The sequence below is a fragment of the Coregonus lavaretus genome (assembly GCF_964263955.1).
Source record: "Coregonus lavaretus genome assembly, chromosome: 33".
NCBI lineage: Eukaryota > Metazoa > Chordata > Actinopteri > Salmoniformes > Salmonidae > Coregonus > Coregonus lavaretus.
In genome coordinates this window covers 17,957,189-17,984,302 of record NC_140020.1, presented here as the reverse complement: position 1 = coordinate 17,984,302, position 27,114 = coordinate 17,957,189, and the positions used below count along the sequence as shown (strand labels likewise).

General features: G+C 40.7%; 2 protein-coding genes across 4 annotated transcripts in view; one reads left to right on the top strand and one right to left on the bottom strand.

Annotated features, from left to right (window-relative positions):
* Nucleotides 1-21,035, bottom strand: part of LOC311108033 (atypical kinase COQ8A, mitochondrial-like) — a 44,333-nt gene extending 23,298 nt beyond the window's left edge. The window contains exons 1-4 of one of the 2 annotated variants that reach the window (XM_084150671.1): nt 20,919-21,035; nt 6,922-7,104; nt 2,341-2,718; nt 2,175-2,241 (exon numbers count right to left, since the gene is read on the bottom strand). In XM_084150671.1, coding sequence (XP_084006797.1) covers nt 2,175-2,241; nt 2,341-2,718; nt 6,922-7,086 — 610 coding nt within the window. In that variant the 5' untranslated portion in view covers nt 7,087-7,104; nt 20,919-21,035. The remainder of the gene's footprint in view (nt 1-2,174; nt 2,242-2,340; nt 2,719-6,921; nt 7,105-20,918) is intronic. The other variant, XM_084150672.1, reaches the window with a different exon arrangement.
* Nucleotides 21,036-23,952: 2,917 nt separating this feature from the next.
* The window catches only part of LOC311108666 (inositol-trisphosphate 3-kinase A-like), a 55,439-nt gene continuing 52,277 nt past the window's right edge, over nt 23,953-27,114 (top strand). For both annotated transcript variants that reach the window (XM_084151364.1, XM_084151363.1), the window contains exon 1: nt 23,953-24,242. The gene's annotated coding sequence lies outside the window, so the exon portion shown is untranslated. The remainder of the gene's footprint in view (nt 24,243-27,114) is intronic.

Genomic DNA, 27,114 nt, shown 5'->3' with positions numbered 1-27,114 from the left:
GGTCGAGTTGCTGCAAAGAAACCACTACTAAAGGACACCAATAATAAGAAGAGACCTGCTTGGGCCAAGAAACACGAGCAATGGACATTAGACCGGTGGAAATGTGTCCTTTGGTCTGGAGTCCAAATTGGAGATGTTTGGTTCCAACCGCCGTGTCTTTGTGAGACGCGGTGTGGGTGAACGGATGATCTCCGCATGTGTATTTCCCACCGTAAAGCATGGAGGAGGTGGTGTTATGGTGTGGGGGTGCTTTGCTGGTGACACTGTCTGCGATTTCTTTAGAATTCAAGGTACACTTAACCAGCATGGCTACCACAGCATGCTGCAGCGATACGCCATCCCATCTGGTTTGGGCTTAGTGGGACTATCATTTGTTTTTCAACAGGACAATGACCAAACACACCTCCAGGCTGTGTAAGGGCTATTTTACCAAGAAGGAGAGTGATGGAGTGCTTCATCAGATGACCTGGCCTCCACAATCCCCCGACCTCAACCTAATTGAGATGGTTTGGGATGAGTCGGACGGCAGAGTGAAGGAAAAGCAGCCAACAAGTGTTCAGCATATTTGGGAACTCCTTCAAGACTGTTGGAAAAGCATTCCAGGTGAAGCTGGTTGAGAGGATGCCAAGAGTGTGCAAAGCTGTCATCAAGGCAAAGGGTGGCTATTTGAAGAATCTCAAATATAAAATATGTTTTGGTTACTACATGATTCCATGTGTGTTATTTCATAGTTTTGATGTCTTCACTATTATTCTACAATGTAGAAAATAGTAAAAATAAAGGTGTGTCCAATCGGTACATCAAAAATCTAAACTGGAAAAAATTACAACATCCAGCAAAGACAAAATTGGACCACACTCATCAACTCCTTGCCGCTACCGATCAGCTGATCCCACCTTAGGGTTTCCTCTAACAATCAACTTGCTATTACTATTTATTTTGTATTTAATATATTATTACAACTTATTTTGAGCCAATATATTATATTTTTAATGATTTATTTACTTTTGTATCTAATCAGGTTGACAAAACCAAATAAGATTCACCCCCTAAAACAATATTTTCCCAATATACACTCCCCTACGTATTTATTTGGCCAGTGAAGCTAAAACGTTTAATTTGGCTCTGTACTCCAGCATTTTGGATTTGAGATTAAATGTTTTATATATGAGGTGACAGTACAGAACATCACCTTTTATTTGAGGGTATATTCATACATATCGGTTTGACTGTTTAGAAATGAATGCACTGTGTCTAGTCCCCCCATTTGAAAGTGTCATATGTATTTGGACAAATTCACTTATAGTGTGTTAAATTTAGTAAAAAGTTTAGTATTTGGTTCCATATTCCTAGCACTCAATTACTACATCAAGCCTGCGACTCTACAAACTTGTTTGATGCATTTTCAGTTTTTTTGGTTGTGCCCAATAGAAATGAAATGAAATGAATGGTAAATAATGTATTGTGTCATTTTGGAGACACTTTTATGGTAAATAAGAATATAATGTTTCTGAACATTTCTACATTGATGTGGATGCTACCATGATTACGGATAATCAAAACTGAATCGTGAATAATGATGAGTGAGAAAGTTACAGACGCACAAAGATCATGCTCCCAAAACATTTTGGGGCTATGATATTTATGCGTCTGACTTTATGTAATGACATAAGAGGGTTAAAAAATACAGGCTCTAATTGTAAATTTTGACACTGGTTACAGCAATGATGGCCACTAAACGTTTTTTGGCAGGAGAGAAGGTTTGGCTTGTGTTGATCAGTTGTATAATGCTGTTCCTTTAATGTGCATTTCGCTACATCTGCAATAACATCTGCTAAACACGTGTATGTGACCAATAACATTTGATTTGATGTTTGGATTAAATGAAAAGGGAGATCAAAGGTGAGCTCAAGCAAGAAACAAAGATTAAATAAAGCACTAGTTTTGTCATTATGCTGATGCCACCAAATCAATATTCCCAAGTTAAGAGGATCAAGTTCTTAACACTCATAGCAATGTAGTCAACAGCAACATCTTACTGAGCCAATAAAATGTTCAGTACTTTCCCCACCTAAAAAACAACATAATACACTTGACATTTGTAATGGTAGCACTTTGTGTACCAAACTCAAAAGACAGAGCACAGTAGAAACCAAAATAATGTATAGCCTTACCTCCAAAATTGGCCAGTCTCCCTAACCGGGTCACTGGTACCTTTCTCTCTCGTGCTCTTTCACTGAGCTACAAAAGAGAGAGAACAACAACACAATGGTAGACAACATACACACTCAGCACATCTCTGAGTCACAGGTAACAGTGAGATGAGATGTGTAGATGTACCATTTGTTTGTGTGGTTTCTCGTTCCTCTTGGCCTCCCTGGCCTTCTCCATGTCCTCAGCCGTGAGGCCTCCAACCCCCGAGCTGTCCTGGTGATAGGAGCGGTAGGAACGGATCTGTCCTGAGAACTGGCTGCTAGGGTCCTTGTAGCCCTCAAACAGCTTGGATTTTAATGAGACCTGGTCATTGTACTTCCCGCTGGTCACTCCGTCTGCGCTCTCCGTCCCCTCCGATGAGATGCCCCCCTCATCCCTGAACCCTGACCCCACGTGTTCCCCACTGTCCACGCTGCTCCCTTCTGCTCCAGAGAAGTCATACTTGCTGTCCATGTCTGCTGGGAAGTCATCAGACGCACTCTGCTGATGCTGACCACCAAACTCCTTTAACAGATACACAGAAGTGTAAGAGGTCAATGAGGTGCTGTGGTGTGGTTTCACTGGTATGCATAGGGCCAGAGTTATTCTTGACCATGTTTACTGACTAGGTAAAAACTCAGCCTGAGATATTTTTAGGTCATGTGGTCAAAGAAATATATACACACACACACACATATACAGTTGAAGTCTAAAGTTTACATACACCTTAGCCAAATACATTTAAACTCAGTTTTTCACAATTCCTGACATTTAACCCTAGTAAAAATTCCCTGTCTTAGGTCAGTTAGGATAACCACTTTATTTTAAGAATGTGAAATGTCAGAATAATAGTAGAGCGAATGATTTATTTCAGCTTTTATTTATTTCATCACATTCCCAGTGGGTCAGAAGTTTACATACACTCAATTAGTATTTGGTAGCATTGCCTTTAAATTGTTTAACTTGGGTCAAACGTTTTGGGTAGCCTTCCACAAGCTTCCCACAATAAGTTGGGTGAATTTTGGCCCATTCCTCCTGACAGAGCTGGTGTAACTGAGTCAGGTTTGTAGGCCTCCTTGCTTGCACACGCTTTTTCAGTTCTGCCCACACATTTCCTATAGGATTGAGGTCAGGGCTTTGTGATGGCCACTCCAATACCTTGACTTTGTTGTCCTTAAGCCATTTTGCCACAACTTTGGAAGAATGCTTGGGGTCATTGTCCATTTGGAAGACCCATTTGCGACCAAGCTTTAACTTCCTGACATGTTGCTACAATATATCCACATAACTTTCCTTCCTCATGATGCCATCTATTTTGTGAAGTGCACCAGTCCCTCCTGCTGCAAAGCACCCCCACAGCATGATGCTGCCACCCCCGTGCTTCACGGTTGGGATGGTGTTCAAGCATCCCCCTTTTTCCACCAAACATAACCATGGTCATTATGGCAAAACAGTTATATTTTTGTTTCATCAGACCAGAGGACATTTCTCCAAAAAGTATGATCTTTGTCCCCATATGCAGTTGTAAACAGTAGTCTGGCTTTTTTATGGCGGTTTTGGAGCAGTGGCTTCTTCCTTGCTGAGCGGCCTTTCAGGTTATGTCGATATAGGACTCGTTTTACTGTGGATATACAGTAGATACTTTTGTACCCGTTTCCTCCAGCATCTTCACAAGGTCCTTTGCTGTTGTTCTGGGATTGATTTGCACTTTTCGCACCAAAGTATGAAAATCTTTGGAGGGAGTTGAAAGTCTGTGTTGCCCAGCGACAGCCCCAAAACATCACTGCTCTAGAGGAGATCTGCATGGAGGAATGGGCCAAAATACCAGCAACAGTGTGTGAATACCTTGTGAAGACTTACAGAAAACGTTTGACCTGTGTCATTGCCAACAAAGGGTATATAACAAAGTATTGAGAAACTTTTGTTATTGACCAAATACTTATTTTCCACTGTAATTTGCAAATAAATTCATTAAAAATCCTACAATGTGATTTTCTGGATTTTATTTCCTCATTTTGTCTGTCATAGTTGACGTGTACCTATGATGAAAATTACAGGCCTCTCTCATCTTTTTAAGTTGGAGAACTTGCACAATTGGTGGCTGACTAAATACGTTTTTTTCCCCACTGTGTGTGTGTGTATATATATATATATTACATTACACACACATAAGTGAGGGAAATAAGTATTTGACCCCTCTGCAAAACATGACTTAGTACTTGGTGGCAAAACCCTTGTTGGCAATCACAGAGGTCAGACGTTTTTTGTAGTTGGCCACCAGGTTTGCACACATCTCAGGAGGGATTTTGTTCCACTCCTCTTTGCAGATCTTCTCCAAGTCATTAAGGTTTCGAGGCTGACGTTTGGCAACTCAAACCTTCAGCTCCCTCCACATATTTTCTATGGCATTAAGGTCTGGAGACTGGCTAGGCCACTCCAGGACCTTAATGTGCTTCTTCTTAAGCCACTCCTTTGTTGCCTTGGCCGTGTGTTTTGGGTCATTGTCATGCTGGAATACCCATCCACGACCCATTTTCAATGACCTGGCTGAGGGAAGGAGGTTCTCACCCAAGATTTGACGGTACATGGCCCCGTCCATCGTCCCTTTGATGCAGTGAAGTTGTCCTGTCCCCTTAGCAGAAAAACACCCCCAAAGCATAATGTTTCCACCTCCATGTTTGACGTGGGGGTGGTGTTCTTGGGGTCATAGGCAGCATTCCTCCTCCTCCAAATACGGCGAGTTGAGTTGATGCCAAAGAGCTCGATTTTGGTCTCATCTGACCACAAAACTTTTACCCAGTTCTCCTCTGAATCATTCAGATGTTCATTGGCACACTTCAGACGGGCCTGTATATGTGCTTTCTTGAGCAGGGGGACCTTGCGGGCGCTGCAGGATTTCAGTCCTTCACGGCATAGTGTGTTACCAATTGTTTTCTTGGTGACTATGGTCCCAGCTGCCTTGAGATCATTGACAAGATCCTCCCGTGTAGTTCTGGGCTGATTCCGTTCTCATGATCATTGCAACTCCATGAGGTGAGCTCTTGCATGGAGCCCCAGGCCGAGGGAGATTCACAGTTCTTTTGTGTTTCTTCCATTTGCGAATAATCGCACCAACTGTTGTCACCTTCTCACAAAGCTGCCTGGCGATGGTCTTGTAGCCCATTCCAACCTTGTGTAGGTCTATAATCTTGGAGAGCTCTTTGGTCTTGGCCATGGTGGAGAGTTTGGAATCTGATTGATTGCTTCTGTGGACAGGTGTCTTTTATACAGGCAAAAAGCAGAGATTAGGAGCACTCCCTTTAAAGACACCTGGGAGCCAGAAATCATTCTGATTGAGGGTCAAATACTTATTTCCCTCATTAAAATGCAAATCAATTTATAACATTTTTGACATGCGTTTTTCTGGATTTTTTTGTTGTTATTCTGTCTCTCACTGTTCAAATAAACCTACCATTAAAATTATAGACTGATCATTTCTTTGTCAGTGGGCAAACGTACAAAATCAGCAGGGGATCAAATACTTTTTCCCCCTCACTGTATGTATGTATACACACACACACACACACACACACACACACACACACACACACAACCGTTCAAAAGTTTGGGGTCAGTTAGAAATGTCCTTGTTTTTAAAGAAAAGCAATTTTTGTCCATTAAAATAACTATTTAATGAAGCTGCCAGTTTAGGACCTGTGAGGCGTCTGTTTCTCAAACTCTAATGTATTTGTCCTCTTGCTCAGTTGTGCACCGGGGGCCTCCCACTCCTCTTTCTATTCTGGTTAGAGCCAGTTTGCGCTGTTCTGTGAAGGGAGTAGTACACAGCGCTGTACGAGATCTTCAGTTTCTTGGCAATTTCTCGCATGGAATAGCCTTCATTTCTCAGAACAAGAATAGACTGACGAGTTTCAGAAGAAAGTTCTTTGTTTCTGGCCATTTTGAGCCTGTAATCGAACCCACAATTGCTGATGTTCCAGATACTCAGCTAGTCTCAAGAAGGCCAGTTTTATTGCTTCTTTAAATCAGCTCAACAGTTTTCAGCTGTGCTAACATAATTGCAAAAGGGTTTTCTAATGATCAATTAGCCTTTTAAAATGATCAACTTGGATTAGCAAACACAAATCAGCTCAACAACGTGAGCCATTGGAACACAGGACTGATGGTTGCTGATAATGGAGCTCTGTACGCCTATGTAGATATTCCATTTTTTTTTTTATCAGCTGTTTCCAGCTACAATAGCCATTTACAACATTAACAATGTCTACACTGTATTTCTGATCAATTTGATGTTATTTTAAATGGACAAAAAAAAATGCTTTTCTTTCAAAGACAAGAACATTTCTAAGTGACCCCAAACTTTTGAACGGTAGTGTATATATACCCTCAGTAAGGGCCACCTTTCTGATCTCCTCAAGTCAAACTGTATTTACAGCCACAGCATGTTTTGCATGGTTCTCTATTGTACTTTTCCAATGCTGTGAAAACAAATAACTCAGCCATGATAATATTCCAAAGCTCTATGAATCAACCTTTTGTTGCGCTCACTCTAAATTAGATAAGGCACAAAGGAAGGCTGGAAGCTATTTGACACTGAAGCTCTGTCATCCATTTTAGATCTGGCTACTGGAGGTGGTGTTGTCTGACAATGACAAATACAGAATCTTTGTAACAATCTCGGTTGTCCACAATCCCCATAGAAGAGCCCCATTCATCTCCTGCTGTGCCCACCTGCATCTTCTGCATGGCTACTCCCAGGCTCTGCTCTGCAGTCATCTGCATGCTCTGGGCCATGGCCTGGGCTCCTCCATTACGCAGGGTGTTGGCCTGAGTCTCCATGATGGACTGGCTCAGCTTGGCCAAGCCACGCATCACCAACATCATGTCGCCTGCCATGATGGGTCTCCCTCACACCTAGAAAAGAGACGTGGAAACATTTATATATTTAGTTTAGGTTGGAGTTACATAACAAAGTCGACAGTATGTACATACAACATAGTCTGAGGTTAAATGTACTGAATGTTGTCGTGCTGAAAGTGTTCTTGTATAATCAAAAGACAAACCTTCATAACAGTAAATGTCAATTCAATAGTGAATATTACAGTGTGACAAAGGGAAAGGAGATTACTCATACTGGTCGAATAAAAATTGTGTACAGTCACCAATGGCCTATCGGAGAACGTGAAAGTCACACCACTATAGGCCATTGGCTGAGGTTTAAGTATCACAGGCTAATAGCCAGCTATCCAGTCAGCACTGCTGTCAGTCAACAACTAGAGAGTGCCTGGTCGGGCAGGCAGCAAAACACAGCTGTTATCAAGGCTCACCACAGCCAAGACAACCTTGCAAAGGTTAAACATGTTTTCACTCAGACAAGGGGACAAACCATTAAGTAACGACTTCCAACACCAGGGCTATACTGAGAATAACAGGTGTTACGTTACAACAAACATGAGCATGTTTCTGCTTTACCAAACTTGATTTACAGTAAGATTCTCTGGAAGGAAACGTGAACGCTTCGCATGGGAAGTACCATTGCCTGGCTCTCAGTGCCGGACCTTAATAGTATCCACTGGTGGTCAGTTATTTTGAGCTATAAATGTAGAGTCTTACTCACAAGTTTCTTCCAGCAGTGAGTGAAATAGAGAAAGGCCACTGAAAAGTGGAATATTTGCCTTTTCAAATCTCATTGCTGTAAATTACATAACTGGGCTGGCTGTCTATCTCAATATCAAATCATTTCTGGGTAACAATTAAGTACCTTAGTGATTAAAAAAACAACAACATATTTTTGTATTGAAAACAATAGCTTCTTAGTGTAACAGGGTTGGTTATGTTTCCACTTGACACTGCAGAAATAAGTATTCAATGTTTATGTATTCCCATTGGTTGGTTGAAGTTACATACAGTGCATTCGGAAAGTATTCAGACCCCTTCACCTTTTCCACATTGTTACGTTACATCCTTATTCTAAAATGGATTTAAAACAAATATAATCCTCAATCTACACACAATACCCCATAATAACAAAGCAAAAACAGGGTTTTAGACATTTTTGCAAATTTATAAAAAATTAAAAACAGAAATACATTATTTACATAAGTATTCAGACCCTTTGCTATGAGACTCGAAATTGAGCTCAGGTGCATCCTGTTTCCATTGGTCATCCTTGAGATATTTCTACAACTTGGAGTCCACCGGTGGTAAATTAAATTGAGTGGACATGATTTGGAAAGGCACACACCTGTCTATATAAGGTCCCACAGTTGACAGCGCATGTCAGAGCAAAAACCAAGCCATGAGATCGAAGGAATTGTCCGTAGAGCTCCAAGACAGGATTGTGTCGAGGCACAGATCTGGGAAAGGGCACCAAAACATTTCTGCAGCATTGAAGGTCCACAAGAACACAGTGGCCTCCAGCATTCTTAAATGGAAGAAGTTTGGAACCACCAAGACTCTTCCTAGAGCTGGCCCCCCGACCAAACTGAGCAATCGAGGGAGAAGGGCCTTGGTCAGGGAGGTGACCAAGAACCCGATAGTCACTCTGACAGAGCTCCAGAGTTCCTCTGTGGAGATGGGAGAACCTTCCAGAAGGACAACCATCTCCGCAGCACTCCACCAAATCAGGCCTTTATGGTAGAGCGGCCAGATGGAAGCCAATCCTCAGTAAAAGGCACATGACAGTCCACTTGGAGTTTGCCAAAAGACACCTAAAGGACTCTCATACCATGAGAAACAAGATTCTCTGGTCTGATGAAACCAATCTTGAACTCTTTGGCCTGAATGCCAAGCGTCACTTCAGGAGAAAACCAGGCACCGCTCATCACCTGGCCAACACCATCCCTATGGTGAAGCATGGAGGTGGCAGCATCATGCTGTGGGGATGTTTTTCAGCAGCAGGGACTGAGAGACTAGTCAGGATCGAGGGAAAGATTAACGGAGCAAAGTACAGAGAGATCCTTGATGAAAACCTGCTCCAGAGCACACAGCCAAAACAACACAGGAGTGGCTTCGGGACAAGTCTCAATGTCCTTGAGTGGCCCAGCCAGAGCCCGGACTTGAACCTGATCGAACATCTCTGGAGATCCTTGGAAAAAAGCTGTGCAGCGACGCTGCCCATCTGACAGAGTTTGAGAGGATCTGCAGAGAAGAATGGGAGAAACTCCCCTAATACAGGTGTGCCAAGCTTGTAGCGTCATACCCAAGAAGACTCAAGGCTGTAATCGCTGCCAAAGGTGCTTCAAGAAAGTACTAAGTAAAGGGTCTGAATACTTATGTAAATGTGATATTTCAGATTATTTTTAATACATTTGCAAAAAATTCTAAAAAGCTGTTTTTGCTTTGTCATTATGGGGTTTTGTGTGTAGATTGCTGAAGGAAAAAAAACAATTTAATCCATTTTAGATAAGGCTGTAACGTAACAAAATGTGGAGAAAGTGAAGAGGTCTGAATACTTTCCGAATGCACTGAATCATTAAGGTGTTATGCCATTGGTAATGCTTACAGATAGGGGGAGATCACACATGTAAAAACTCTTCCCAGACTGATATTGACATGCAAGCGGTAGGTCACGCTCTGAAATACTTTTCTCTATTTTCATATTTACAATGTGTACGAGTTCACTATCTACATGTCCTGATGTGTGTATGTATGTATATACACATTTCTCCGATTTTTTTATTTCAGCTCATGAAACATGGGACTAACACTTTACATGCATTAGCTCTCTGCTAATTCACAGTTATTTCCATACTAACAGACAAAAAACAAATCTACAGCCATCAACATACTATTGTCCTGCACATCTTTTCTCCCCAAGTTCGCAATATCCAATTGGTAGTTACAGTCTTGTCTCATTGCTGCAACTCACCTACAGACTCGGGAGAGGCGAAGGTCGAGAGCCATGCGTCCTCCGAAACACGACCCTGCCATGCCACACTTCTTGACACGACCCTGCCATGCCACACTTCTTGACACACTGCTCACTTAACCCGGAAGCCAGCTGCACCAATGTCCAACTGACGACCGAAGTCAGCTTGCAAGCGCCCGGCCTGCCACAAGGAGTCGCTAGAGCACAATGGGACAAGGAAATCCCGGCCGGCCAAACCCTCCCCTAACCCGGACGACACTGGGCCAATTGTGCGCAGCCTCATGGGTCTCCCAGCCTGGGATCGAACCCGGGGCTATAGTGACGCCTCAAGCACTGCGATGCAGTGCCTTAGAACGCTGCGCCACTCGGGAGGCCTTGTCCTGCACATCTAATGTGCTTCCTTGTGTCTATCATCAGAGTAAACTACCAATCAACTGGGCTCACTGGCTGGACAGTCCTTTATTTAAAAACACAATGCGAGAGAGTTACGAAGTACGATAACATCTGTTACATTAGTAAAGAGCAATTTCTCAAGCAATAATTTTGCTAGGACTGTCTGGGAGTGGTCAGAGTGTGGAGGGGAAAACTGAAAACTAGCTGTTATTGGCAGAGAGGTTTGGAACTCTTTCTTATTGGTCTATTAACTAATTTACACCAGGCAGGCCAAAACTCCATCCCACCAAAACCGGCTGAAATTTGAGGCGGTCTATTCAAAACAGCTCTTACACTAACAGGGCATTATAATCATTTCACAATATTATTCCAACCTCAGTGCGGAAATATATACAAAACACAGGAAAATCATGTTTTTGACTGCACTGGGCCTTTTATCAAACACTTTTAGCAGTAAATACTTTCACCAGGTAGGCTAATTTCAGACATTGATCCATTATTGATCAATTAAATGGGTCTAAAATGCAAGGCCGAACTGGGACACTCAGTCCAGTCATGTTCTGCAATTTCTCTGGCTGGTGATAAGGAGGCAGTGGACACTGAGTGATGGCAGAATCACAGGCTTTAGTGAACAGAGGAGTTAGGCTAGTCAAAGGGAGGATTGTTTGTGCTTAGTGACAGCTTGGCCATCCTGGGACTCAGAGGTCTTTAGAATTGGCCTGTGTCCTGAGGTAGCTGGGAACCAAGCAGGCTGCTTACTCACTGTGAAGAAACAACAAGGTCCCCTTTCAAATATATCATGACTAAATGTTAGTAATGGCATGTATGATTATTCATAGCTGGTGAAGAATGCAAAACACCAAGGAATGATCTCCTGCTTATATCTTTCTTCCCAGATACCATTTATGGGTCTGATATTCTCTTTACAAATCAGGGACCATAGAAATCAGTCTGTAATGTTACAGAGGTATGGATCAAATGGTTCTTCATATGATAGAGATTATAACAAAATGGCTATCTACAGTGCATTCACAAAGTATTGACTTATTCCACATTATGTTGTGCTACAGCTTGAATTCAAAATGGATGAAATATATTTACACACAAGACCCCATAATGTCAAAGTAAGTTTTTTTGTTGAAATTTTAGCAAAATGTATTGAATTGAAATACAGAAATCTCATTTACATAAGCATTCACACCCGAGTCAATACTTTGTAGAAGCGCCTTTGGCAGAGAGTACAGTTGTGAGTCTTTCTGGGTCTCTAAGAGCTTTCCACACCTGGATTGTGCAACATTTGCCCATTATTCTTCAAGCGCTGTCAAATTGGTTGTTGATCATTGCTAGACAAGCATTTTAAAGGTCTTGCCATAGTTTTCAAAGTAGATTTAAGTCAAAACTGTATCTCGGCCACTCAGGAACATTCACCATCTTCCTGGTAAGCAACTCCAGTGTAGATTTGGCCTTGTGTTGTTGGTTATTGTCCTGCTGAAAAGGTGAATTCATCTCCCAGTGTCTGGTGGATAGCAGACTGAACCAGGTTTTCCTCTAGGATTTTGCCTGTGCATATCTCCATTCCATTTATTTTTTATCCTGAAAAACCCCTCAGTCCTTAACGATGACAAGCATACCCATAACATGGTGCAGCCACCACAATGCTTGAAAATGTGGAGAGTGGTACTCTGTATTATGTTGTAATGGGTTTGCCCCAAACATAACACTTTGTATTCAGGACAAAAACTGAATTGCTTTGCCACATTTTTTTGCAGTATTACTTTAGTGCCTTGTTGCAAAAAGGATGCATGTTTTGGAATATTTTTTGTACAGGCTTCGTTCTTTTCACTCTGTCAAATTAGGTTAGGGCCTCACACCATCCAAAGTGTAATTAATAACTTCACCATGTTCAAAAGGATATTCAATGTCTGCTTTTTATTTTATTTGATCTCATCTACCAATAGGTGCCCTTCTTTGCAAGGCATTGGAAAACCTCTTAGGTCTTTGTGGTTTAATCTGTGTTTGAAATTCACTGCTCGACTGAGGGACCTTACAGATAATTATATGTGTGGGGTACAGAGCGGAGGTAGTCATTCAAAAATCACTTATTGCACACACAGTGAGTCCACGCAACTTATTATGTGACTTGTTAACCACATTTTTACTCCTGAATTTATTTAGTCTTGCCATAACAAAGAGGTTGAATACTTATTGACTCAAGACATTTCAGCTTTTCATTTTTAATTACATTTGTATACACTTTCATTTCCGGGACACGCTCACTCCCTGAGACTTAAAATCTGGAAACAACGTCACCACCATAACGTGGACTCATTTATTTCACAATAGAGTATCTACTGCACACTAGCCAACCAGACTCCCCCTGCACTCACAATCACACAAACCACCCACACTACACAGGCTACTCTGCTCCAGATAAATCTCACAAGATGACTTTCTGGCTGGCACTAAAATAATCCTACCTTCTACAGCTCAGACCTGACCCCGACTCTCACGTCTGTGCATGATGAATAAAACAACAAAATGGAGGAAGGTGGGGAATTGCAATGCACAGGCATGTAGTGTGTGTGCGACCGCGCTTGCTTAGGGGATGTGGGGCTGATTTGAGACGACTGCAGTGCATGTGAGGCTTGTTTAGTATGCATGTGATTGGCACACCCTTCTCCTAACTCAATAAGTACAAGTCTAGTCTGGGTTGCATTAACTGTGTTCTGTATCCCTAGTTCTCCACAGTGAGGCTACCTTTTGAGATCAGATACAGTAGTAAGAATCTTGACTGAGCCATTAGTTCCTTAGAGTTCCAGTGAGATGCACCCATGCCAGTGAAGTGACAGGCTCTTTCAAGCCTGATTTAAGTCCTACTCTTGGAGTTTGGCAGAGAGAGCAGCTCCGGCACTTTCATTCAAATCTCAAGACTTATTATGTGACACCAGCTAGAAATAAAAAGCAGAGGCTGTATGCACTGTAACTACAAGTAGGTTTGCAGTAAATAATCTGCCTCAGGATAGTGAGGTGTAAAACTATTGTGAGCTGCTGTGACACCAGCTAGAAATAAAAAGCAGAAGCTGTATACACAAGTAGGTTTGCAGTAAATAATCTGCCTCAGGATAGTGAGGTGTAAAACTATTGTGAGCTGCTGTGGTAGAGTACAAAGGGAGCAGGGCATAAAATTAACTTTTTGGTCCACCAGCCACTGTGGCAAGTAGATTTAAAAAATCTACCAGCCACTCAGATTTTTTACAAGCCAAAATATATTTTTCCCTCTAAAATGACACCAACAAAACACAAAAAAACAGATGAGCATGCTTTGTAATGTTTTTAAAACAATAAAATGTTTTACTAGTAACAAGTAATGTGGTATATTGTTTAATTTCATTTTTTAACCAAAATATCACAGATGAGTCAAAAATGTTCACCTGCCCCTTTAAGGGCGGGAGGTTACCGTGGTAGCGCGACTAGACATGTTTGGGCCTGTGAAATTGAGTGAAATGCTCGCACTGTGGAGCCCTGACCACCCGCCAATGTGGCTGGTGAAATAGATATCTACCCGCATTTGGTAGGTGGTGGGTGTTAATTTTACACCCTGAAAAGGGAGGCATATGAAAGATGCAGCACTAGCCTATTGAATAGGCGAGGAAACTGAAAATCATATATTATCCAATTAATTAATTATTAATTCAAAAGGTAACCTAACGTAGCAGGCATAAAATAAACGCCAGAGCAGCATTTCTTTCTTTCTGGTCCTGACAAGAAACAAAAAACTGTTGGGGGAAGTTCTGCACTGTTCAACCAATCCAGTAAATATGGAGGAGGAGTTTAAATAGAGTGTCGTCTTGTTAACATCCAGAAGCGGTAGTCACGTCACAGGCCCTCTTTCAATTTCCCTTGAAAACCGGATGCATCTGGTTGTTCCCGACCCGCTGAGGGTGATTCAAAGGGAGTGTGAGGAAACACCTTTCTGTACCTTGGCAGTTCAACTCACAATTACTTAACCTGTTTAGGCTAGGCATGTGGGAGTGCCATAACATTCCACTGCTTTAGGATTTAGCCTAGTTATTCAGTAGGCCTATTTCTTACTGCTGTATGGGTGATACCAAGCCTCAACACAACTGCTTTTGGACCAATAGGAAATGTTGCTGCTCAAGTCAAAGGACAAACCGTTTAGGTAAATAGGTGTGAGAGTACCTGTGGGAAGGCATTGGTTAAAATGCAGAATGGCAGACATGCTTAATCCTCTACTGATTTTGTAAAGGAACTTCTCACACTACTCTGCAATGCATCACCCACAACATTTATTTAGCCTTTAAGTAGGAGTAGTCCCATTGAGACCAAGTTCTCTTATCCGAGGGAGCCCTATATCACAAGCCCAAGCAGTTACACAATCAAGGCAGGAGCCTAGGAAACACAAAATAAAAATATTGAAAACACAATAATAATAAAATGACAATAAAAAATACATTCCTCAGAGAAGAGGTCCTCTACCAACAATCCGAATTGCCAGAAATGCACCAATACGTCCAACTGTAGGGTATTCTGAAGATTGATCCATAAGTGAGGTGTGAAGAAACTAAAAGGCGTTTTACCAAAATCTGTAGTGACTGAAGGAACTTCAAAAGTTAGCAATCCCTGTGACTGGGTATGGCATCTCATACTTCAATAGGTTAGTATCGATAGTAGGTAATGTTGGACTTTTTGCAGAAGACCTTTGTAAATAAACAGAATGCAATGTTTCGATCTACGCAACGTCAGAGAAAGCCAGACTACTTTCTGATAAAGAATGCAGTGATTAGTGCAAAACCTGTTGCCTGTGACAAATCGAAGTACAGCGTGGTAAACTGCATCTAATGTCTTTAATGCAGAGGCAGCAGCATTCATGTAGGTGATGTCACCATAGTCTAAAACCGGTAGGAACATCAACTGAATGATCAATTTCTACTATTAAGAGAGAGGCATGACTCATTTATGTTTTTTAAAAGACAACTTACTGTCTATCCAAATGCCCAGATATTTGTAGTAGGGCTGTGACGACACCAGTATCGCAATATTTTTTTTATGCCAACAATTTTAAACGCGAAGCAGACCAAACTCTTTGGTCCTTTAAAAACCTGCTGTATCTCAAATATTGTGTGCATGACAACAATGACATTTGTTTACATAAGGACTTTTTTCCTAAAGAAGTGAAATCTGCTGTGTTTTGTTCCCTTGCCACGATACTTACGAGTATGGCGATACTGGCATCGTCCCGGCCCTAATTTGTAAGCAGTGACTACCAATTTGGGCACCATCTGAGGTGCATTTACTTAAATAGGAGTCATTGTTGATCGGTCTAGAAAAAAACACTGTTTGTCCGGCATTCAATATGAATTTAAAAAGGCCCAGTGCAGAAACAGGTACAAAAGTATCTATATCCACAGTAAAACAAGTCCTATATCGACATAACCTGAAAGGCCGCTCAGCAAGGAAGAAGCCACTGCTCCAAAACCGCCATAAAAAAGCTAGACTACGGTTTGCAACTGCACATGGGGACAAAGATCGTACTTTTTGGAGAAATGTCCTCTGGTCTGATGAAACAAAAATAGAACTGTTTGGCCATAATGACCATCGTTATGTTTGGAGGAAAAAGGGGGCTGCTTGGAAGCCGAAGATCACCATCCCAACCGTGAAGCACGGGGGTGGCAGCATCATGCTGTGGGGGTGCTTTGCTGCAGGAGGGACTGGTGCACTTCACAAAATAGATGGCATCATGAGGAAGGAAAATTATGTGGATATATTGAAGCAACATCTCAAGACATCAGTCAGGAAGTTATAGCTTGGTCGCAAATGGGTCTTCCAAATGGACAATGACCCCAAGCATACTTCCACAGTTGTGGCAAAATGGCTTAAGGACAACAATGTCAAGGTATTGGAGTGGCCATCACAAAGCCCTGACCTCAATCCAATAGAAAATGTGTGGGCAGAACTGAAAAAGCGTGTGCGAGCAAGGAGGCCTACAAACCTGACTCAGTTACACCAGCTCTGTCAGGAGGAATGGGCCAAAATTCACCCAACTTATTGTGGGAAGCTTGTGGAAGGCTACCCAAAACGTTTGACCCAAGTTAAACAATTTAAAGGCAATGCTAACAAATACTAATTGAGTGTATGTAAACTTCTGACCCACTGGGAATGTGATGAAATAAATAAAAGCTGAAATAGATCATTATTCTGACATTTCACATTCTTAAAATAAAGTGGTGATCCCAACTGACCTAAAACAGGGAATTTGTACTAGGATTAAATGTCAGGAATTGTGAAAAACTGAGTTTAAAATGTATTTGGCTAAGGTGTATGTAAACTTCTGACTTCAACTGTAGCTTGAAAGCTTGACTGCTGACATGCAAAACATTTTGGGACTGTATTAACAGTGGACTAATTTTAAAAAATACCAAAAGATTGTTGAGTGGCTTATTCCTTTAAGGTCAATTAATGTTTTTGTAAGACAATGAATTGAAAGCAGTCTGTAGGTCAGAGCCTGATCCACATGCACTTTGGTATTCAGAGAAGGAATGTGTTTGTGTCAATCTCTTGCAAAACATAAGGATATTGCCAAGCTACAGTTGATTATGAAATAGAAGGCTGAATTGTGCAAGTTCCCATTTGATAAAGAGGAACAGCTAGTCTAACAGAAGATAATATTTTTAGCAGTGGAAATTGTTCTCCTCCACATTTGTGATGTTTACATTCACCTGCTGAACTGTTTATTACAGCACTTTTTGTACATAGTCCCCCTACTACGGGGGACCAAAAGCATTGGGACAAATTCACTTATATGTGTATTAAAGTAGTAAAAAGTGTAATATTTTGTTCCATATTCCTAGTGCGCAATGATTACATCAAGCTTGGGACTCTAGTTGGAAGCATTTGCTGTTTGTTTTGGTTGTTTCAGATTATTTTGTGCCCAATATAAATTAAATGGTAAGTAATGTAGTGTCATTTTGGAGTCCCTTTTATGTAAATAAGAATATAATGTTTCTAAACACTTTACATTAATGTGGATGCTACCATGATTACGGATAGTCCTGAATAAATTGTGAATATTGATGAGTGAGAAAGTTAGAGGTATAAATATCATACCCCCAAGACATGCTAACCTCTCACCATTACAATAACAGGGGGGGGGGGGCAGCATTTTTTTGGGGGTATGATATTTATACCTCTAACTTTCTCACTCAACATTATTCACAATCCATTCAGGATTATCCGTAATCATGGTAGCAAGATAAGATAATCCATCCACCTGACAAGTGTGGCATATCAAGTAGCTGATTAAACAGCATGATCATTACACAGGTGCCGCTTGTCCTGGGGACAATAAAAGCTACTAAATGATGTCTCAAGTTAAGGGAGCGTGCAATTGGCATGCTGACTGCAGGAATGTCCACCAGAGCTGTTGGTTGAATGTTCATTTCTCTACCACAAGCCGCCTCCAACATCGTTTAAGAGAATTTGGCAGTACGTCCAACCGGCCTCACAACCGCAGACCACGTGTATGGCGTCGTGTGGGCGAGCGGTTTGCTGATGTCAACGTTGTGAACAGAGTGCCTCATGGTGGCGGTGGGGTTATGGTATGGGCAGGCATAAGCTATGGACAACGGACACATAATTTTATCGCTGGCAATTTCTATGCACAGATATATCCTGACGAGATCCCAAGGCCCATTGTCGTGCCATTCATCTGCCGCCATGACCTCATGTTTCAGCATGTTAATGCACAGCCCCATGTCGCAAGGATCTGTACACAATTCCTGGAAGCTGAAAATGTCCCAGTTCTCCCATGGCCTGCATACTCACCAGACATGTCACCCATTGAGCATGTTTGGGATGCTCTGGATTGATGTGTACGACAGCGTGTTCCAGTTCCCGCCAATATCCAGCAACTTCGTACAGCCATTGAAGAGTGGGACAACATTCCACAGGCCACAATCAACAGCCTGATCAACCCTATGCGATGGAGAAGTATCGCGCTGCATAAGGCAAATGGTGGTCACATCAAATACTGACTGGTTTTCTGATCCATGCCCAGAACTTTTTTTAAAAGGTATCTGTGACCAACAGATGCATATCTGTATTCCCAGTCATGTGAAATCCGTAGATTAGGGCCTAATGAATTTATTTCAACTGACTGATTTCCTTATATGAACTGTAACTCAGTCAAATCTTTGAAATTGTTGCATGTTGCGTTTATATTTTTGTTCAGTATAGTTAAAATATCATCACAGTTAGGCTAATAGATAAGGTCCTTCTATAAACTGCACGTCCTAAAATTGGATATTTTATCAACAGTTTTGTCTCTGCACCTCGGGATTCTCTTATATCATAGTAATTTAGAATATGCTGTAGGTCTACACACTACTAAGTGATTATTAAAGATAATTAAGGACAACTAACTACCCGAGCCACTGCCTGTTCACCCCGCTATCATCCAGAAGGCAAGGTCAGTACAGGTGCATCAAAGCTGGGACCGAGAGACTGAAAAACAGCTTTTATCTCAAGGCCATCAGACTGTTAAACAGTCATCACTAGCACAGAGATACTGCTGCCTACATACAGACTTGAAAATCACTAGTCACTTTAATAATGTTTACATATCTTGCATTACCCATCTCATATGTATATACTGTATTCTATACTATCTATTGCATCTTAGCCTATGCCGCTCTGACAATGACATCGCTCATCCATATATTTATATATTCTTATTCCATTCCTTTACTTAGATTTGTGTGTATTAGATATTTGTTGTGGAACTATTAGATATTACTCGCTAGATATTACTGCACTGTCGGAACTAGAAGCACAAGCATTTCGCTACACTCGCAATAACATCTGCTAACCATGTGTATGTGACCAATACATTTGATTTTAGTCTTTAGACAGAGGTGAGCTAGATACACTGAGACATCATCTATATCTTATATAGGCCTACATACCATCAATCTTATTTAATGACACTTTGGATTGGACCCTGACCTATAGCACATACCATAGCTGCCACCTGATGTTCAAAATAACAAGATAACTATGCCATTCATTCTCTCTCTTTCCTTAAGGTGGCCTCTGCACCAAAACAACATGAGAGACTTCCTTTGCAGCTACAGTATGATTGGATATGATTTCATTAAGTAGGTCACTGCTTTCTATATTGGTCACATGGATAAAAGCAACCATTGATAAGAATACGAGACAGATCTTAACTTAAAGCCAGAAGTTAAAGTTACAACCATGAAAAGAAGGCAAAGCAGTTGGTTAACAACCAAATCAAGCAAACTTTCACAGTATGACATTCAAAGCTTGTACTGTACAATTTAATGTCCTCACACTGTACAGTGTGCAATTGCATAGTATCCATTTCACTGATAGTAAAGGACAAACCGTATCTGGCTTGCTACAGTACATTTTAACATTTAAGTCATTTAGCAGACGCTCTTATCCAGAGCGACTTACAGTTAGTGAGTGCATACACTTTCATACTGGCCCCCTGTGGGAAACGAACCCACAACCCTGGCGTTGCAAGCGCCATGCTCTACCAACTGCATACAAATGTAATGTAGCCTATTTGCAGACACATACTGGTAGGTAGTCCTCCACTTTGAAAATAACCAGGCCTGTAGTCTGCATGTGGCACAGCTGACACTGGTACAGAATGCTGTTTATGGGCCAGCTGAGCTCCTCTTCTAGGCCTGGCCTTTGTGACCGTTGACAGAGTTTGTCCTTCAGGCAAAACTACCAATTTAGTGCAGATTATTATTCTTAATGCTCATGATTACCCTGCCTATTCTGGAAATTGACTGTTTCAAAACACAGATGTAATTCACTTCTACAAGCTGATTGAAATGCATTCAGGAAAATGAGCACAAAATACCTACTGTTAGCCAAATGTCACACCAGCTTGCAGAGAATGCATTAGCCAGAAAATTCCGACCTTACTGTACGCTTGCTTTCTGGCGCACATGAAAGTTTGATGCCAGTAGTTACATGTTGTATTACTTCCATTGTTGTTGTTTTTTTTTGTTTTTTTTTTGCAAGACTGCATCATGACTGAGTCTAGACAAACAAGCAAACAACAAAATCGATTAAGCAGGTGAAGTGGCCAGTAAAAATGTTTGGATTTCGTCAAAGATTTGCATAGAATATTTCAGTACGATGTCAGTAAACTAGCTAACATTTTCAGACATGTTGTTTGTGTTCACCGACATTCGGATAAACTATAAAGCTATTCTGATAACATTAGCCAGCTATTCTCAACTCAGATGTGATGTAGGTAGTTAGCAACATATTGTGGAGTTGAGAATTAGGTGACGTTTCAAGGCAGATTACATGTGTTTTTTTCGCCAGTGCTGCAATGTCCAAATTGTCAAAGTAATATGTATTTATTCCATTATGCTACTTGTAATAGGGGGGGAAAGACACTTACCCCCAGTAATTGCGAATGTCTGGTTGTCTTTTCAACGCTGCCTCGTCCCCTAAAGGCCTAAATAGTGTGTCTCGTCTTCCACCATGAGGTAAACGCTGTTTACCAACTCTGAACCGTGATTGTGAGAGGGCTTTTACCCCGCCCCTAAACACCTCCTATTGGTCGTGCGCTAAGCGAAGCAGTTTTGGAGAGGTGGTGGCTGAATCCTGATCCCTCATTGGCCAATTTTCCAAGAAAAGGGTGTACTCGCCAAGTTTAAAGCCAATGAAAATTCAGAACCATTTTGAAAGGGCGGTCTTTGCTCTGGACAGAGAAAAATGAAGAACCTACATTTAACAATGTACATTAACACATGAGAATAGCTTGACCTTCTCTATCATGGATCTAAAAGTCCTGGTTCACAAACTAAATGTGGCTATTAGAGAGATACAAGTCACAGAGGATCAGTTGATTTTATTAGTTGTCTTACAGAAATGTAGTAGTCTAGAAGACCATCAAATTAAATTAGACCCTCAGAGCCTGGTTCCTCTCTAGGTTTCTTCCTAGGCTCCTGCCTTTCTAGGGAGTCTTTCCAAGCCTTTGTGCTTCTGCATCTGCATTGCTTGCTTTTTGGGGTTTTGGGCTGGGTTCCTGCATAAGCACTTTGTGACATCTGCTGATGTAAAAAGGGCTTTATAAATACATTTGATTTCATTTGGTTAGTGATAAAAAATGAATTTTAAAAATACTAGTTTTATATGTGAATATTTACCGCCGCCTGCTGGTGGTTCTTCGAAAGTTTTCCTTTTCTAAAAACGTTTACACATTTGCTGTACCAATATCAGTCAAGAGATGGCGTATGTGTCAGGCAAATTACATCACCTGTGGAAAATATAGTCGCGAGAGAAAGGACTGTTGAAGAATTTCGGAAAAATTGGACTATACTTTTTCATTTATTTGACCACACTTTTCATTCAGTTCATATTTGTATGTAGTCTATTTATAGAGTTGTATCATCTGAATCTTTCTTTATGCAGTAGCCATAACAGCTTCATGAACCATATTCTGTATTGATCTATTGAATTTCCTATCATCAATATGGCTATCGTTCAGGCAGTTGAAAAATGGAATTACAAGCCCTCTCCCCTCTCTGGCATTTCATTTCTTTATTCGATCAATCACAGGATAAAGTCACCCTCCATGACATGTATTGTTAATACTTTTCTGACATTTGACAAATGATGACCACCAACATCTGCATAGGTCAAGGACGGATATAGATATTTTTTTCTCTACCTCAGTCATCTGGGTAGTGCCCTGCAGCCCTAGCTTTTCCATGTGGTCTTTATTGACACACAGGGCTATTGTCTCAAAGTTCAACTCATGATCCCCTCCTTATGGGGCATAGAAAGGTCACATTATGTGATGTCTGTGTATGACAAATGCACACATTAGAAAGTTAATTTCATGTTTATGACCACTTGAAAGGTAAACGTCACAGATTCCGTTGTAGGGAACATACACACACACACACGTGCATCTCATCATGTGCATATTCAAACAATTACATCAAAATTCATTGTTCCACACCTTTTTCCAGTGTTTATGTGCTGTGGTTTAATAAAATTTTACTTTCTTGGCAACATATATTATTATACTGTTTTGCTGAAGTATACTCCACAGTAGATATGTGACTATGTGTCTAATGCATGTGTAAATGTTATCTCCTTAGTAACCTCATAAAAGTGTCAGAGTTGTGTGGGGCTGCAAGCTGGACATTGTGCATAAACAGACACTGTTTAATGATGATTACACTAATATTGTCAAACATGAGGCAATCATGTTCAAAATCTTAAGGGATGATATATAAATGTTCATACTACGTATCATGCAACCGGGCCCATTCACATCAGAAAGGCCACTAGTGTTGTACTGTATCTTCCATCCAGTTTAGTCTGCCAGCTGACACACTTCTTTTCATTCTACTAAATGGTCATTCGTTTGGCCGCTAATCTACGAAGTCATGGGGTAGAATTTTCATGGGTGAGTAATGACAGCTTAACAGCAAATGGCTGATTTAATTTATGAAATAAAGAAGTTAGTACTCTATGTGCATTTTACAAAGATCTGTTTCACACTCATTGTGCACAATGCACCTTGTGTGGTACGCTACTACAGTTGCTTTCAAAACGTTTGAAATGGTCATTGATATCATATTGAGTAAATAAAATTATTTACTAATGATTAATTATTTCTAAATACAATTGTGACATTTGTTTAAACAACTTGCCTACAAGACAAACTAGAATAAGTAATGTATGTTCTGATTTGGTTGATAAGCTGGTCCATGAGCCATTAGGGGAATGACCACTTTCACCACTTTCACCTAGAGCCACAAGCATAAGGCATAAGCATAAGCATAAGCGTAAGTAAATAAAAGCAATATGCTAAAGTAGGGTAAAAGCACAGGCAGGACATTATATTCTCATGTTGTAAAACGCTAATATTTAGCCTACTGTAGGTATATTTACTGCAGGTAAGCCTATACTATATAATATGTATTCAATATAACAATTGCTGTAAAATCAGTAAGCCAGAAAAGCAAATAAAATACTGTTTGATCAAACAGTGATCAATTCTCCATCATGTTTGAACATTTCGTTATATTGACAGGTAAAATGTCACCCTGTTGTTTGGCTATACAAACAATGCAGAAGAAAAACAAACATGCAGAATTGTTTGGTCCTACATGATATTACATATGTTTTGTGATATTAGCCTATAATATCACCAACAGGAAGAGTTTATTATCATTATCCTTGGTTTATCGAATAAATGTCACTCCAATTAAGTTTTATTATGTGATGACCCAAACATATTCACTAGCCAAGACAACTGCATCGTCGTTGACGTCTCAACTCAAGGCTGTGTACGTATGGAGCTTTTTTCTTCGCTAGGCAATTGGAGAATTGAGAGAAAAGCTGCTTGTTGCGTAGAAATTACTGTCAGTGTCTACTTCCTTCCTGCTTTTTGAAGTACACTAAGCAAACAACGGCCTAGTACTACGCCAAAGCGAAGGGTTGAAGAACTCAAGGGGTCAAGTATTTTGGACACACAGCGGGAGAAAAAGTTTATTTATACGAGAACTGGCCGTCTTTTTGCTTGTGAGGAAATAAAAAGATTGTGTGCTATGTGAAATTCGCTTAATTTAAGAGATGTTTAATGTTCTGAATCGCGCTGGATTGCACTCGGTGCTGTAGACATTCTCAACGGCTTTGAGGGTTGGACAGCCACCGGTTCGGTATAGCAGGACTCCTATTAGGACGAGGTGTTTGTTAGTACAAGGTAAGACTTGCACTTACCATCTCCAATGAGTCTGTTTAGTGTCATTCAAACTTTCCAAGCAAGGTGTCAGCATAAATTAAATTTAGCTGCGTGGGTAAAAGCTATTTAGATTAAACGCTCTTTGTATTAATGCTTTTTAGCCGTTATTTACACTCACACTCACACTGCTCACAAATATAATATTGTGAATAAGAAATAAGTTATAGGCACTGTACGTAGCTATTGGCAACAAGGAAATAAGCCAACAATATTGATCGAGCACAACAGAGTAACAGCAGCAAGTTGTTACTTTGTTATAACAATGTTTCAACTGTAAGGATATAGCCCAGGTAATGATGATGATGGTGGTGATGACGATGCTGGGGATAATGATGATGATGATAACAATAATAATACGAATAATAATAATAATAATACATATGTTTGTTATTATTGTTATTATGTCAAACAAGGTCAGAGAAAATATTACTAATGATAGTTACTAATTGGCATAAGGCTTATAAACTACTGCACTTTTGCTATTGGTTTCTTTTTGCTATTAGATTAAGAGTAGCTAAAATCTTTGTGTCGATTTGCTAAAGAATGTCATAATGGTAATGATTGAAGCCCGGTAAGCGTTATAACAACATTGGCAAATTGAGTTTGAAGTAAAGCCCACATGCAGCTAGAGTAGCTTACCACGTGCTTGACAGAGATGTGTGCTTATTGTACTGGAGAGCGTTTGCATAATGCCATGTGAACCAATTATTGTCAAAGTTGAAAAATATATAAATAAAACAAACCTAACTTGTAAATCATCGAATATAAGTTTGATAAAATTCCAATGAAATACAGTCACCACAGTCAATTTATCTTAACATTGGCACATTCTCATGTTTTTTTTGTTCTTCTTTACTCTGTTATCCTAATTTCGATGGAAATGCCAGGTCATAGAAAGAGAGCCAGTGAGTTGAGTTAGTCAATGCTGACTAAGTTCCAGGGAAGTGATGGAGGGTTCATGGGAGCCATCACAGGCGCTACTCCCTCCGTAGAGACTGGAAGTGTCACTTTGCCCCTGAGAGAAAAGCTGCTTGTTGCGTCTGACTGGGAGAGAGAGGTGCTAGGTAGACAGAACCTGACCCATCCCAGGCACCTGGCCAGAGGCACAATGGTGTCCCTGTGAATGCCAGTTTCTCTTCTCACTTGGTCCACTTTAATGTTGGCTGACATCTCCTGCCTGGCACTGCCCCCACTCTCTGCCTCCAGACCCTCGCCCTGCTGTGGGCTGATGGTGGGGACTCTGGGGAGGATTGTGTGGGGAGCCACACTGCTGCTGTTACTGAAGCATTTTTCCACATGTTAACCAACATTTCAGTTTGAGGTGAACAGTAGTATTTTCTACAAGGTATTGAATTGTTGTTCCATGGTGTGTCTGTATGGAGAAGTGTGTCATTTTCAAAACAACTAAAACTCATTTAGAACCTACGTCATTCATAGGAAACTCCAAAGCCCAACTCTGTGTGGTAAAGTTAATAGGGACTAATTTTGAAATGTTAAGTCAATGTTTTGTTTGTGTGACATACATTCACCAGGGTTGTAGTTATTCTGGGTTCTGATCCAGGGTATTAGTATTTGTATTTATTAGGGATTCCCATTACTCTTCCTGGGGTCCAAACACATTAAGGCACTTAAATCACAAGATAAAACATTTTTTACATTTAGCAGACGCTCTTATCCAGAGCAACTTATAGTTAGTGAGTGCATACATTATTATATATATATTTTTTTCATACTGGCCCCCCGTGGGAATCGAACCCACAACCCTGGCGTTGCAAACACCATGCTTAACCAACTGAGCTACATCCCTGCCGGCCATTCCCTCCCCTACCCTGGGCCAATTGTGCGCCACCCCATGGGTCTCCCGGATTCGAACCAGGATCTCTAGTGGCACAGCTAGCACTGCCTTAGACCACTGCGCCACTCGGGAACCCGAGTGTACAGTACATCATATAACATTATTACACCACTACATATCTACAATATAAAATGTATAATACCACCATACAACAATATTACAATATACGTGTGCGTGTGCTAATGTGTGTGTGCTAGCGTGTGTGTGCTAGCGTGTGTGTGTGCAGGTGCCCTTTAAACAATTCTTCTTAAATGTCTTGCATCAGCTCTTTTCCCTTAAAATGGAATACTTAATGTTTTCTTCTCTGCCTGCCCCCTGAAACACTAATATTCCAGTATTTTATATAAATGGAGCTTAAACTTAATCTTTCCCTCTGCCTTTTTGTTTATTATTATTTACAGATTTTCCAGAGAATCTAGCAACTGCAATTATCCTATATAGAGTACACTTGTTTCGAGATCCCTACTTTTGAGCTAAATCACAATATGCTTACTCACCCTCAAAATAGCCTACAAGACTTATTCTGTGACTATTTGTTTTGACTGTTTTGTGTCACAGGTTAGCTAAAACCACATTTATGTGATATAAGGGTTCAGGAATGCAGAATGGTATTTTTTCCTTGGAGTATTACGTTATTAATCCCATTTCTGTCTCACTGAAGCATAGACATAAAAGGCCATGTTGACTTTCTCCTTCAGAAGCATATGTTTTCAGTATTTGGAATACACTTTGTGTATAATTTTGCAACAGAGGAGCATGTTTTTTTCAGCAGAACACTTAACAATGTGTTTCCCCAAGCGCTGCTGGCCCTCCGTGGCAGACAAAGTGCGGGGGCTGCCCTAGATTATAAAGAAAAAGACAAGCACATCATAAAAGAGCAATGCCAAATAGCCATATCATTCCATTTCAGAAAAATGTAGTTTACACTAGTAAGAGCTAAAGTGAATACTGATATGATTTGTTGCTTTTTCTCTCTAA